Here is a 15,064-nt window from a genome sequence, read left to right as displayed (position 1 = left end):
GCTTGGATAGAGATCTCAATGCTAATGATATTCGATTGCAAGCAGGAGTTTACATTGCTCAATTGCAGCATATACACAACTCTGCATACAGTAATTGGTGGTAAGGGGTAATTTAATCAGAGCATGTAGTAAACATTTCACTTCCATATATTTTATACATAATGCTACAAAATTAATTTAAAATATCTCTTTTACACTAGTATAACCAGTGGGTTTTGTGGTGGATTTTATAATTTTTTTTAGCTAATTTGAGGGCCAGATTTATTTATTTATATTTATTTGCTCTGTTTATACTTAAGGGGCTTTTTATTATAGGACACTTTGCCACATAATGTACATGATAGGAAATATATACTGTATGTTTCTTTTAAAAGGATACCTTGTTACAGCTCCAGAGAAAATCCTCTCTATCATCCGATTAGATATAGCTGTGAAAAAAGGTAAAATAGTAACATTCAATTTGGTTATGTCTGAAATTATTCATTTATACTTTTTAAATTGTGTAAACCCCTCCCCCCATTTTTAAACAGCATCAGCAATTTTAAAAAAATTCTTAATTGCTTTATAATTTTTGAATTGTAAACTACCCAGGCTCATTTGGTTGGGTTGGGAGACTACAGAAATTGAATAAATAAAATATGCACATAATCCATGAACACTCATAAAATTTTATTTTTAACTAAGTTGACATCATATCATACCATGATCGTTATGTCGTGCTAAATCCTTTTGGTCGATGTAAAGATTGTGGTCTGTATCTAGCTCCCAAAATTTACAGTAAATTACATAAAAATGTTCGTAAGAGAAGTATTCTGTCAGCTGGTTAATATCTACTTCCTCTTCTAACAATGCCACATTCTATTGAGAGAGAAAAACATTGAAAAAATTAAGGCATCAAACTCATTGATTGGGATAGGTTACAACAAGTTGAAGTTTCCAATATCTTAACCTCATTGGGAATTTACTCCATAAATTAATACCAGGCAATTTAGTTTACATGCTTACATCAACAATTGATACACAATCAATCAAAATAATATAGTCACTCAACATATGACTGAGGGTGGTATACACAAGTAAAAATGACTAATAACAAGAAGCAAAAACATCAAGTATAGTAATGCACACTGTGGTCAGGGGAACTCAAACAACAAAAATCATAAATCAAGATGGACTCATAAAATCTCAAGACAGGTCTTCAAAGTCTTTCAGGAGGTAGGCAGCATCAGAGCCATCATGGGGAACACTGTTCCATGAAGCAGGTGACAAATAGTGACAAATAAGTACATTGCTTAAGGGACAGGACCCAAAGCACGTAAAACCTATCAGATGGACAGAGGAAACTAGAGACAGGCAATCCAACAAATAACCAGGCGCTGTCCTATGAAGGGTCTTATAACTGATGACCAGCTATCTTAATTAGCTTGGAAGTTTACTGGCAACCTGTGCAGTGTTACATTGTTATACAGAGGTTGCTTATAACAACCCATGATGTACTCTCACCACATACAGTTTCAGAGTGGTCTTCAAAGACAGCTTTATATAGTGCACACTGCAGTAATTCAGAGTCATGAGTGACCATGAAGGGCCTTCTGTTCTAGTAATGGAACAGTTGGCAATGCAAGATGGATTTGTACAAAGGACCTCTGAACTACACAGCATCTGCTCTTTAAACACAAGCTGTCAGTCTAGGAGGACCCTCATACTGTACACTGGGTTTGCATGTGCAGTGTGGCACCATCCAGAAATAAGGATGGACAATTACTGCTATTTATTATTTTGGTTTTACTGGTTTAAAGCTTATGTTTTCTGCCTAGAGTTGCAACTGTTAGATGGATAGCTATATATATAAATCAATTGAATGAATGGATAAATGCTTCCCTAGATCCAGGCAGCTCCCAAATCCACAGACATTAATCTTGCTAGAATTAATCTGGGTTTTTTTCTGTGCAGATTCCATACCCTCCCAGAGACAAAACTTCAGTGGCATCATTTGGTTGTACATGAGCTGAGATATACTTATAGGTAAATATATATAAGTACATATAGATGTTTAGACAGAAGTGGGGAGAAATCAGGCTCTAAGGCCCTCTACAAAGTAAAATCAAGGGCTACTTCTTACTCCATCAATGGGCTACGGAGGAAGGGAATCATTCAATAATGAAGCCCCTACTTCAAATCCCCTGAACAACTCCACAAAGATAATCAATGGCATTAAAGATCATGGATCAATCAAGGAAGAGTAGGATGGATGTATCACCACCATTTCTGTCTTGTCCTCAGACATCCAAAAATGCCATCAATGCCTTCTTGGTTCAGATTGTAAACCACCCTGATAATCCTGACTGGAAAGGATCCAGCTACTGTTATTTCCTCCAAAACCATGTAAAGCTACAGTGTGACCACTTTCTCAACAATATTTCCCAGACAGGAAATGCTGGACCTGGTCAGAAATCGTATGACATTGTTGGGATTAATAATGTTTTCTTGAGGAAAGTGTGGACTACCTTCCCATTAAGTGAACAGAGAATCACACCTTCACTAAAGAATGAATTGATCTCTGCTTGTACCCAGTCACACATCACTTCCTAGGATGCCTTAACCAATAAGCATCAAAACTTGAGATAAATTTTATACTGATTGAAATCTGTGGAGAAACTTTTAAGTTACTATTACTGAATTTGCAAAAGTACAGCAGACACAAATGTTGGTTTCTATTACGCCAAGTTAAAATAAAGTAAAGCCATCAAGAATGAAAAATTTCCTAAATTCATTTCTATAGAGAAATAAACTATTTTAATGACCCGCCTGAAATGTTAATCAGTAAAATTTACAAAACTGCCATACCTGTAAAAAGCTGCTTTTTCTGAGTTCATTACAAGTGATTCTTCCTGACCATGACCTGTTTACTGTATAAAATATCCTTTGTATTACCTACAAGAAAATATAGGGTGTGACTGTTATATTAATCATATACATTATTATCCAAGTGCTTACATATAACAATAATTTCCCATCTTATTCATTTATATGCTGTAAACCACCCCGAGTCCCTGGAGAGGGGCGGCCTATAAATCCAATAAATAATAAATAAATAATATATTTTTGCGTACATATATTTAGCATTTACCAATTAGGAGGACTAAATCAATTCAGAATATTTGTATTTTTTCCAGATTATATCCTTTCCATCTGGAATTAAATAAAACATAGCTACTCTGTATATTATTCCAAACTATTTACAGAAAATAGCAGCATCTATCAAACTTTAGCTGTATTTGAAAATGGAAGGCTAAACTGGCTGATGAACCTTTATGGGAACAAGGCTTATTTAGCCTAATGAAGAGAAAGATTAGGGGTGACATGATGCCTGTCTAATGGTAACTGAGGGGCTGTCACAGGGAGGATGCTATTGACTTATTCTCCAAGGCATCTGAGGACAGAACAAGAAGCAATGGGTGGAAGCTTCGTTAAAAAAAAAAGATCCAGTCTGGAACTAAGGACAAATTTCCTGATTAAGAATAACTAATTAATGGAATAGCTTGCCTCCTAGATCAATAAATCAATAGCTAGATGATCCACATGAAAAATATTTTCTATACAGAAAACACTTACTGTTGTAATGTAGTGTGAATGAAATTCTGATGCTTCCTTTAAGAAGACTAGACTAGGATGACTATTGACCACATCCTAAGTATGAAGGATGAAAGAAGAATCAGTTCAGAATTTTATGAACTACAATTTTATGAAACTTTAATTCTGACAAATAATAGCGCCATATAGAGGGTTCATTTATAACATTATAAGCAAAATATTAAAATAGTTTCAAGATAATATAACTTACCGTATTTTTCAGAGTATAAGATGCACTTTTCCCGCCCTTAAAAAAGGGTGGAAATGTTGGTATGTCTTATACACTGAATACAGCCATTTTTAGCCTCCGTGCAAAAATGGGTGCGCAGAGGGTTTGGGAGGTCTGCAGAGTGTTCCTGGGGCTGGGGGAGGGCAAATCTTTTTTTTTCTTACTTACCTCTTTGAAATTTTGGTGTGTCTTATACACTGGGACGTCTTATAGTGCAAAAAAATACAGTAAGTTTCATTTTTAAATTTAAAAAAATGCATGCAAAATTCAGTTTCTTTAGAAAAAGTTTTCAATATCAAGAGACAAGAAATGCAAAGAAATGAATCAGAAACGTATTAGGATTGGAAGATCTAATGGAAAGAGAAGAAGAAGGCAAATCTACAATTTAGCCGATGAATCAAAAAGCATTGAAAAGACTCAGAAAGCAGTTTAGAGCAGGGGTCCCCAACCCTTGGTCCGCCACTCAGTGCCAGGCTATGGCTCATTTGTAACTAGGCCGAGGATACGGTGGGCGAAAGCTGCATTTGTGAAAGCAGGGCACATACACAAAACTCCCCCCCCCCACTTCCTCTGTCCATCTGCTGCGCTAGAAAGGTTGAAGATTGCTGGTTTAGTGAACAGAATTCTCTTGTTTTCCTATTTCTCCAGTAATCTAATGAGTCTCTATCCACCAGCTAGCATGTCAAAGGCTTGGTAGACTAAATTTAGCTATTTCTGACTTCTTACCCAATAATGAAACATAACTGAGTCAACTAATAGTTCTGGGAAGATGGGTGATTGGTGTACAGTGGTACCTCATGATATGAACCCCTCATGATACGAACCCGGGGTTCGGAAATTTTTTGCCTCTTCTTACAAACTGTTTTCGGCTTACGAACCCACCACAGATCGCAAAATGGCGCTCCGCTGGGCGCCGCCGCCCAGCTGTCACCTTTTAAAACAGCCGGGGGGCTTCTCGGCGTTCTCCCGAACCCAAACCCGATATTTTCGGGTTCGGGAGGCCGCCGAGAAGCGCCGCCGCCCGGCTGTCACCTTCTGAAACAGCCAGGGGGCTTCTCGGCGTTCTGCTGAACGCCGAACCCGGAAGTTAAGGTTCGGGTTCTGGAGGCCGCCGAGAAGCGCCCGGCTGTTTCAGAAGGCTACAGCCGGGCGGCAGCGCTTCTCGGCGGCCTCCGGAACCCAAAGTTCCGTGTTCGGCGTTCGGGAGAACACCGAGAAGCCCCCCGGCTGTTTTAAAAGGTGACAGCTGGGCGGCGGCGCCCAGCGGAGCGCCATTTTGCGATTTTTTTTTCTTTTTGCACGGATTAATCACTTTTACATTGTTTCCTATGGGAAACAATGTTTCGTCTTACAAACGTTTCACCTTAGGAACCTACTTTCGGAACCAATTAGGTTCGTAAGACGAGGTATTACTTTATATTTCTGTGGTAATAATAACAATAACAACAACAACGAGACCACCACCACAACCACCACAACCATAATAATAATAGGAGTTTACTTGTAAAAATGGAATGAAGTCTTCTTGTACCAGATAATTATATCCAGGACTCTTTAGAAGGTGAACAAACTTGGTAGCAGCATCATGACAGGTCTGTAATATTCTGCAAAGCATAATTTGCCTAATTTACGCACATATAGAAAATTTATTTATCTTGTTTTTCAATCTTAAGATGTATTCACAAGTATGAATAACATTTGTCCTGGGCCACACAGAACACCAGAAATAAATAAGGTATATGGCCCTTTTGAATGAACACTATGAAAAGTTTGGAAGAAGAAAGGTGACTAGATAGATGTCTGTTTTCAAATCGGTCTTACAAAGTTATTGCAGACTGATGCCTTCCCTTTTCCAGCTTGTTTTCATATATAATGATCAACCATGCATAACATAGGATTCAGCACTGAGATGAAAAAAGAAAAATCTCATATGTATTCTCACTAAGGCAAAAGGTATTGACTTGTTCATCACCTGAATTTATATACAAATATCTGACTCTATATAAAATTGTCTGCCTGCCCGCGCGCCCGCCACTCGCCCGCCCTTCGCCCGCCCACGCCGTTCGCTCGCGCCGCTTCCCAGCTGAGTCCTGAAGCGAATTGGCTTCAGGACTCAGCTGGGAAGCGGCGCGAGCGAACGGCTTGTCCGCCGCCCGCCCGCCCGCCCTTCGCCCGCCCACGCCGTTCGCTCGCGCCGCTTCCCAGCTGAGTCCTGAAGCGAATTGGCTTCAGGACTCAGCTGGGAAGCGGCGCGAGCGAGCGGTGCGAGCGAACGGCCGGCTTGTCCGCCGCCTGCCTGCCCTTCGCCCGCCCGCCCTTCGCCCGCCCACGCTGTTCGCTCGCGCCGCTTCCCAGCTGAGTCCTGAAGCGAATTGGCTTCAGGACTCAGCTGGAAAGCGGTGCGAGCGAACGGCGTGGGCGGGCGAGCGGCAGCGAGGAGTTTGCGTGGGCGGTGGAGAAACCCCAATCTTCGGCTCCTCGCTGCTGCGGCGGAAGTAAAAACACCATCTGCGCATGCGCAGATGGTGTTTTTACTTCCGCAGCGCTACTTCGCGAAAAACCGATCATTGCGATGGGTCATGGAACGGAACCCTCGCAATGATCGGGGGACCACTGTATATATAAAATGGGCAGTCTTGATCCACTTCACCACTAGTAACACAAGCATGGGTTCTTTGAAAGTAAAAGTCCATTGAAGAGAGGGAAAAAACCCCCTAAAAGCCAAATTCTCTTCTCACTCAAATTTCAAAGAGAATGGTGGATGAAAATGAAAATAGCTATGTTTAATGGAAAAGCTAATTGTCTTTTTCATTAAAATAATAACCAGATTTTCCTTTCCAATAATATTTTAAAACAACTTAAGTAAATGAACAGTAATAATAAAGGAAATGCATACTTACTTTCGCCACATAGCAACAAACTTATGAACTGATACAAATCCTGTGCGCTCTCCTCCAGCACAATAAAATAATGGACCCTTCCAGTAAAGGGGGCAGTCACAGGCCTATAATTAAGAGGTATCATTAAAAAGCAACAACTGGCATTTATCCTTGCACACCTTCAATGCCTAAGACAGGGTGTCCAGGGGAAAAGCATTTTGAAATTCACTGATATTTTCCTGACATTTCCCTGTAACTTGCAATCTAGTTAAGGCGCGGTCGTAGATGACGTCATACCAAATGGTAAACCATGGAGAAATATCAGTAGCTGAGGAAGCAGGGCGTTGCCACAGTTATGCTCCATTTGTTTTACATGATTTTCCTCTGACTTTTAAACATTTTAATACAGTTTGGGTTTCCCCCTGATTTATTCCATTTTTTCCACTAATTCCCTGATATTTCCCGAACCACCGATTTCCCTGCTAATTCCCTGATTTCTGTTTTCCAGGTTTGCTGGATACCCCGCTAAGATTATTCCAGAAAATGGAATAATGATTCCAATTTCTCTCTATTTTAATATTTATATCATGTTTTTCCAGGCAAACCAGCATGTTTAGTAAATGTTGAATGATTAAAAAAATTGTCTCGTCCAGAGAACCAATAAGAAGTGTGCCATGCATTGAACAAAAGTGCACAAACAGGCATATGCCATGGACAACATGAATGTCAGGCTCTTTTCTTTCCCTAAACACTGCAAATGATATACAGTGATACCTCAAGATACGAACCCCTCGTCTTACGAACAACTCGTGATACGAACCCGGGGTTCAGAAAAAATTTGCCTCTTCGTACGAACTTTTTTCGTGTTACGAACGCCAAACCCGAACTTCCGGGTTCAGCGTTCGGAGGCTGCTGGAAAGCCGCCCAGCTGTTTTAAAAGGTGACAGCCGGCGGCGGGGCTTCTTTCCGGGTTCGGGAGGCCACTTTGGGGTTTTGTCTGGCAGGAGGTCCGGCGCTGGGGGAGGGAGTCAGGAAGATCCTCCTGCTCTCCCCCCCCAGCGAAAAACACAAAGACGGTCTGACAGGCAGGGCAGAGCAGCCTGGAGCAAAGGGAGTCTGAAACCGCCGGCGGCTTCAGCTTCTCATTGCTCCGCGGGCGGCGGCTGACCGCCTTTGTATTTTTGGCTGGGGGGGGAAGCAGGATGCGCAGGATCGGCGGGCGTGGGGCGAGGCAGCAGGTCTCCATCCTGGGCGGACGGCGGGCGAGGAGGCGCGGCCGAGCGGGCCAGCGAGGGTGCATCCAACTTGAGGGGCTGGCGGGAGGAAAGCAAATGTCTCTCTTCGTTGCGCTGCCGCCAGCATGGCCTGGTTGGCAGCGGAAGATGTAACCGAGCCCACGGGGCCGGGCTCCGTGGCGGAGACCGCCGGCCGCTCAATCGGGCCGGCAGGGAACAGAATGGAGCCTTCTGCGGCGAGGCTGGTAAGAGGGGGAGCCGAGGGGGGAGCCGAGCCCAGCCCCGTGACATTCGCTTTCCTCCCGCCCACAGCCGACTGATCGTGGGCTCCTTCGCAACCTCAGAGAGCTTCCTGGGCATGAAAGCTCGCGAATCCAACACGGACGTAAACCAGGAAGCTCTCCGAGGTCGGGAAGGAGCCCACGATCAGTCGGCTGCAGGCGGGAGGAAAGCGAATGCCACGGGGCTGGGCTCGGCTCCCCCCCTTACCAGCCCAGCAGGCAGCCGCCGCAGAAGGCTCCATTCTGTTCCCTGCCGGCCGGATTGAGGGGCCGGTGGGAGGAAAGCAAATGTCTCTCTTCGTTGCGCTGCCGCCAGCATGGCCTGGTTGGCAGCGGAAGATGTAACCGAGCCCACGGGGCCGGGCTCCGTGGCGGAGACCGCTGGCCGCTCAATCGGGCCGGCAGGGAACAGAATGGAGCCTTCCGCGGCGGGGCTGGTAAGGGGGGGAGCCGAGCCCAGCCCCGTGACATTCGCTTTCCTCCCGCCCGCAGCCGACTAATCGTGGGCTCCTTCGCAACCTCGGAGAGCTTCCTGGGCATGAAAGCTCGTGAATCCAACACGGACGAAAACCAGGAAGCTCTCCGAGGTCGGGAAGGAGCCCACGATCAGTCGGACGCGGGTGGGAGGAAGGCCAATCCCCCGTGGGCTCCGTTACATCTTCCGCTGCCAGCCATGCCATGCTGGCGGCAGCGGAACAATCGCCTTCCTCCCGCCCGCAGCCGACTGACCGTGGGCTCCTTCCCGAGCTCCCTTCCTGAGCCTCCCGTTCTCTCTCCCCCCCCCTCGCCCCTTCGCCTCCCTGTGTTCCTAGGAGAAGTGCTGGGGATTGAGGCAAGACAGACCTGCTCCTCACCAGCACTTCTCCTAGGAACACGGGGGCGAAGGGGCGGAGAGAGAACGGGAAGCTCAGCATTCCGTCAGCCGCAGCGCTGGCTGTCAACTTTTCTTTTTAGCACTGGGCAGGAGCTGACTTGCCTCCCCAGTGCTAAAAAGAAAAGTTGATAGCCAGCGCTGCGACTGACGGAATGCTGAGCCTCGCGTTCTCTCTCCCCCCCCCCCTCGCCCCTTCGCCTCCCTGTGTTCCTAGAAGAAGTGCTGGGGATTGAGGCAAGACAGACCTGCTCCTCACCAGCACTTATCCTAGGAACATGGGGGCGAAGGGGCGAGGGGGCGGAGAGAGAACGGGAAGCTCAGCATTCCGTCAGCCGCAGCGCTGGCTGTCAACTTTTCTTTTTAGCACTGGGCAGGAGCTGACTTGCCTCCCCAGTGCTAAAAAGAAAAGTTGACAGCCAGCGCTGCGACTGACGGAATGCTGAGCCTCCCGTTCTCCCCCCCCCCCACCTTGCTCCTTCCGGTTTCGGCGTTCGGGAGACCGCTGGGTTTCCAGCTGTCTCCGAACGCCAAACACCAAAGCCGAACTTCCGCGTTCGGCTTCAGGAGACAGCTGCGAAGCGGCGCGGGTGTTTTAAAATGTCTCAGCCGGCCTGGGGGGCTTGCCAGCACCCCCCCGAACCCCGAACCCGGGTTCAGGGGGGTGCTGGGAAGCCCCCCAGGCCGGCTGTCACCTTTTAAAACAGCCGGAAAGCCGTTTTTTTGCGGGGGTTTTTTTGGTTGCACGGATTAATTGACTTTACATTGTTTCCTATGGGAAGCAATGTTTCGTCTTACGAACCTTTCGTCTTACGAACCTCCCCCCGGCACCAATTAAGTTCGTATCTTAAGGTACCACTGTATTATAAAGACTAATGGTTTGAAGTCCATTAGTCTTATTTGTTTTACAGTGACCTAGTGGTTAAGGCACCAGGCTAGACAACGGAAGAGCCTGAGTTCTAATTCTGCCTTAGGCATGAAAGCTGGCTGAGTGACTTTGAGACAGTCACTTTCTCACCAATTCACCTCACAGAGTTGTTATTATTATTGTGGGGAAAATAGGAAGAGGAAAGTGTCTTTGTCACCATGAATTATTTGTAAAAATAATGAAGGCAGGATACAAATAAAGAGATCAGTAATTCAGCATCATTTTTCATGTTTCTAAATTTCATATCCCTGCAAGAACAGGGGAGAAATTCAGCAGGTTCTGGAGAACCGGTAGCAGAAATTTTGAGTAGTTCAGAGAACTGGCAAATACCACCTCTGGCTGGCCTCAGAATGGGGTAGGAATGGAGATTTTGCAATATCCTTCCTCCAGGAAGTGGGAGGGAATGGAGATTTTGCAATATCCTTCCCCTGCCATGCCCACAGAACCAGCAGGGGAAAATTTTGAATTTCATCCCTGTGCAAGAAACACAGAAAAATGTCAAAATCTCTGCATTTTTGCATGGTTTGAGACTTAAAAATAATTAACCAAAAAGATTTCAACATCAGGTTTTGATGCTCATTGAAGAAAATTAACTTCAATGTCTACTATGTCTAGTAATATCTACTATATGCAAGCAGAGCTGCTCCTTTCCAGAATGTATTTGTTCGATAATACAAGGGGAGGGGAGAAGTAGTGTGATGTATAAACCCACTCCCCAAAAGAAAATATGGCTCATTTTTTTTGAGTAATATTAATATTTGTTTACTATTTTAGATTATTTTTATTTGTTTTGGCTGAGTTTAATAGTCTATCTTATTCCTTAAGTTATATTAGTGCCATGTATATTTAATCCTGGCAGAAAAAGCAAAATGAAATAAAATAGGCGTTGATTGCTTACCTGAACGCCTCTTCTCGTACGGTGAGCGGGTACAGCAGTCACATGGGTTGCTCATGTCCAATCCGGTGGAACTGAGCCTAGTATTAAAAAAGCTTGCCGGATCCGCCCCTTCCCCAGAATTCGCGAATCCATAGACTAGGCTCAGTTGTGAAGCTCTGCAGTGTTCAACTCTCATTGTTAGAGGAAGAAGGATAGAGAAAGGTAAAGAAGACACATACAAGGGCGGGAAGTGACTGCTGTACCCGCTCACCGTACGAGAAGAGGCGTTCAGGTAAGCAATCAACGCCTATTCTCCGTACTGAAGGAGCGGGTCCAGCAGTCACATGGGACATACCCAATAGATGGTCCCTAGGGAGGGATTAGATTGCTATCGTGTGAGATAACGGATTGGAGTACCCTTCTGCCGAAGGCAGCGTCCGCTGAAGCGTAAGAATCAATCTTGTAGTGCCTGATGAAGGAATTTGGCGAGGCCCAAGTGGCTGCTTTGCAGACCTCCTCCAACGGGGCTTGAGTCGCCCAAGCGGCCGAGGTGGCTGCGCTCCTGGTGGAATGCGCTGTGATGTTCCTTGGAACTGAGAGGGAGGCCGACTCATAGGCCTTAGATATAGTCCCTCTGATCCAACGGCCTATTACTGTTGAAGACACTTTGGCCCCCATGACTCTGGGATGATAGGCTATAAAAAGTGCTTCTGACCTCCGAAAGGGTCCTGTGCGTTGGATATAGATTCTCAGCGCTCTGGTGAGATCCAGGGTGTGCCATCTAATCGCCAAGGGATGGTCTCGTTGGAGGCAGAAGGAAGGTAGGACAATATCCTGAGATCTGTGGAACATGGAACTAACCTTAGGTAAGAAGGTGGGGTCCAGTCGCAAGACTACCTTGTCCTGATGGAATTGACAAAGGTCCTGTCTGATTGAAAGGGCAGCCAACTCCGAAATGCGTTGGGCAGAGGTAATAGCCACCAGGAATGCTACCTTAAAGGATAAGTACCTGAGGGACGCCGATTTTAGGGGTTCGTATGGTGCCTGCGTGAGGGAATGGAGAACCCGTGGCAAATCCCAGGATGGGTACCTGTGGACCTTGGAAGGTCTGAGGTTGGCTATGCCCTTGAGGAATTCCTGAACTTCAGGGAAGGCTCGGAGAGGCTGTCTGCGGGGGCCCCCTAGGACAGATGAAATGGCAGCCAGATGACGCCGGAGGGTACTGGTGGAAAGTCCTTTATGGAAGCCTTGCATAAGGAAGGAAATAATTCTGTGTATGGGGATGCACAGAGGGGAAAAACCTTCCTGTAGACACCACTGGTGAAACTTGGACCACGTGTGGTCGTATATTCGATTGGTCGAACCCCTTCTGGCCTTTAAAATGACCTCCACTGAGTCGGGGTCATGACCACGCAGTTCTAAGTCTCTCCTGATAACAGCCAGGCGGTGAGGTGGAACCACTCCGGGTCTGGATGGAAAGAGGCCCCCTGCCGCAGCATATCCCCCGAAACGGGGAGTCGCCAAGGGTCCTGGACGGACAGCTGCTGGAGATCCGCGAACCAGGGCCGGCGGGGCCAATGAGGGGCGATTAAGATTACTCGGGCCCTCTCGGTGAGGACCTTGTGAATCACGTCCGGGAGGATTGGAATTGGAGGAAATGCGTAGAGTAGGCCTGGAGGCCATGGACTCCGGAGGGCATTGATTGCTTCCGCTCCCGGGGATGGAAATCTGGAAAAGAAGCGAGGGAGTTGGGCGTTCGCATTGGTCGCGAAGAGATCCAGGATTGGTAGGCCGAATCTGAGGCTGATTTGATGGAACAGGTCTTGGTGGAGGTTCCACTCTCCTGGGTCTATCGTTGCTCGGGATAGCCAATCCGCCTGGACGTTGAGGCTCCCCGAGATGTGATCGGCTAGGAGCGACTGGAGATGTTTTTCCGCCCAGAGGCCCAACTTGAGGGCCTCCCTCATGAGAGCCTTGGATCTCGTGCCCCCCTGTCTGCAGATATGGCTTTTTGTGGCAATGTTGTCGGTGAGAATGAGAACGTGCCGGTTGGGAATGCGAGGAGAGAAATGCTTCAGAGCCAGGGAAACGGCTCTTAACTCTAGCCAATTGATTGGCCTGGAAGCTTCCTCTGGGGACCACGTGCCCTGGGCTATCATCCCCTGGGCGTGGGCGCCCCATCCCGATAGACTGGCATCTGTGGTGATGACAAATTGATCCGGGCACCTGAACGGGGATCCTCTGTCCATGGCCGGAGACTTCCACCACTTGAAGGATCTGCGAACACTTAGTGGGATGACAATGCGCCGATTTGAGTTGCTGTGCCCCGATCTCTGAAAAGGTAACAGGAGCCACTGGAGTTCCCTAGCATGAAGGCGAGCCCAGGGAATGATGCCTATGCATGACACCATCTTCCCCAAAAGGGAAGAGAGAGTTACTATGGATACTGAAGAATTAGATAACATGTTAGAAATTAACTCCACTATACTGAGTTTTCTCTCGGGAGAGAGAAAAACCTGGGAGGATTCTGAATCAATAATGGATCCCAGGTGAGAAATGGATGTGGAAGGAAGGAGGTGACTTTTATCAAAGTTGATGGAAAATCCATGGTCCTGAAGGACTGACATGGTGACAGAAAGGTCAGTTTTCACTTTCTCTAGGGAGTTCCCATGGACCAAAATATCATCAAGATAACATAAAATGTGGATGGGAAACGCCCGGATATAGGCCGCCAGGGACCCCAAGAGCTTTGTAAAGACCCGAGGGGCCGAGGAAAGGCCAAATGGCATCGCCCTATACTGGAAATGCCTGCCTTGAAAGGAAAAACGTAAAAATTTTCTGTGGCATTTGGCTATAGGAATGTGAAGGTAGGCCTCAGTGAGGTCTAAGGAGACCATGAAATCTCCCGTGTGAATGGCGGCCAAAATAGAAGATAAGGAGTGCATCTTAAACTTCCTATATTTGATGAATAGGTTTAGTTTCTTTAAATCCAAAATAGCTCTCCAACCTCCGGAGGACTTTGGAACCATAAATAGGATGGAGTAAAAACCTAGGCCCTTCTGACCGGAAGGGACCGGTTGAATGGCTCTGATGGACAATAGATGAGAAATGGCCTCCTCCATACGGTTACAATCTGAGGAGGACCTGGGAGAAGGGCAGGAAATAAAACGTTTAGGGGGAGGAGAAATAAATTCTAAAAGAAGGCCTGTTTGAACAGTGTCAATGACCCAAGGGTCCTTGGAGGTGAGACGCCAATTAGAGGCGAAATGGGCTAGGCGACCCCCTATGGGAATTGAGGAAAAATTACCATCTAGGTTTTTTTGAAGCCCTGTTAGAGGACGCTCCCCTTTGGAAGCGAAAACCTCTGCCCCTGGAGTTCCTACCTTGGGAACGAAAGCGGGGGGAATACTGACCTGGAGATCTCTGATAGGAAGCCGCTTGATCTTGCTGGCGCCCTGGGCGACGAAAGGACTGCGTTTTGGTAGCCTTTTTTGTGGTTGGACCCAAAACTTTCTTCTTATCCGTGGTTTCCGTGAGGAGTGGATCCAGAAGATCACCGAAGAGAAGGTCGCGCTTTAAGGGACCCTGGGATAACTGCCACTTCTGGCGAACTCCCGCTTGCCAAGGGCAAATCCATAGGAGTCTTCTTGCCGTTGTAGAAGCTGCAATAGACTTAGCAGAAAATCTAGTAGATTGCAAGGTGGCATCAGCCACGTACTGGGCAGCTGCAAAGACCTTGTTGAAGTCTTGTTGACCTCTCAAGTCATCGGGAGGAATATGCTGTTGAAGTTGGCGAAGCCACAGCAGCATGGCTCTGGAGAAAAAGGAAGCCGCTGCAGAACTTTTAATGGCCCAGGAATCAGCGGTGAATCCTCTTTTGAGCATTTGCTCAATGCGCTTGTCCTCTGGGCGGAGGACTTCCTCCGCCTCGCCTGGCACAGCCGCTGCCGAGTGAAGGATCTTGACAGGTTCATCCGGTTTGGGAAAGGATAGAAGCTCTTCATAGGAAGAGGAAAGTTTGTACAACTTTCTGTCCTTGGTGGAGGGATTAAGGCCAGAGGCTGGAAATTCCCACTGTTTGAGTAAAGCATCTTTAAACAATTTAGGCATAGGAATTACCTCGTTATCCTC

The 15,064-nt window shown here is 46.5% G+C and overlaps 1 protein-coding gene across 1 annotated transcript in view; it reads right to left on the bottom strand.

Annotated features, from left to right (window-relative positions):
* PPP2R3B (protein phosphatase 2 regulatory subunit B''beta) overlaps positions 1-15,064 on the bottom strand; it is a 57,936-nt gene that overhangs the window by 9,871 nt on the left and 33,001 nt on the right. The window contains exons 4-9 of the mRNA XM_070750908.1: positions 6,763-6,866; positions 5,364-5,466; positions 3,616-3,690; positions 2,848-2,934; positions 702-858; positions 380-428 (exon numbers count right to left, since the gene is read on the bottom strand). Coding sequence (XP_070607009.1) covers positions 380-428; positions 702-858; positions 2,848-2,934; positions 3,616-3,690; positions 5,364-5,466; positions 6,763-6,866 — 575 coding nt within the window. The remainder of the gene's footprint in view (positions 1-379; positions 429-701; positions 859-2,847; positions 2,935-3,615; positions 3,691-5,363; positions 5,467-6,762; positions 6,867-15,064) is intronic.

The sequence above is a fragment of the Erythrolamprus reginae genome, chromosome 4 (assembly GCF_031021105.1).
Source record: "Erythrolamprus reginae isolate rEryReg1 chromosome 4, rEryReg1.hap1, whole genome shotgun sequence".
Classification (NCBI taxonomy): domain Eukaryota; kingdom Metazoa; phylum Chordata; class Lepidosauria; order Squamata; family Dipsadidae; genus Erythrolamprus; species Erythrolamprus reginae.
This window is presented reverse-complemented; position numbering and strand designations above follow the sequence as displayed.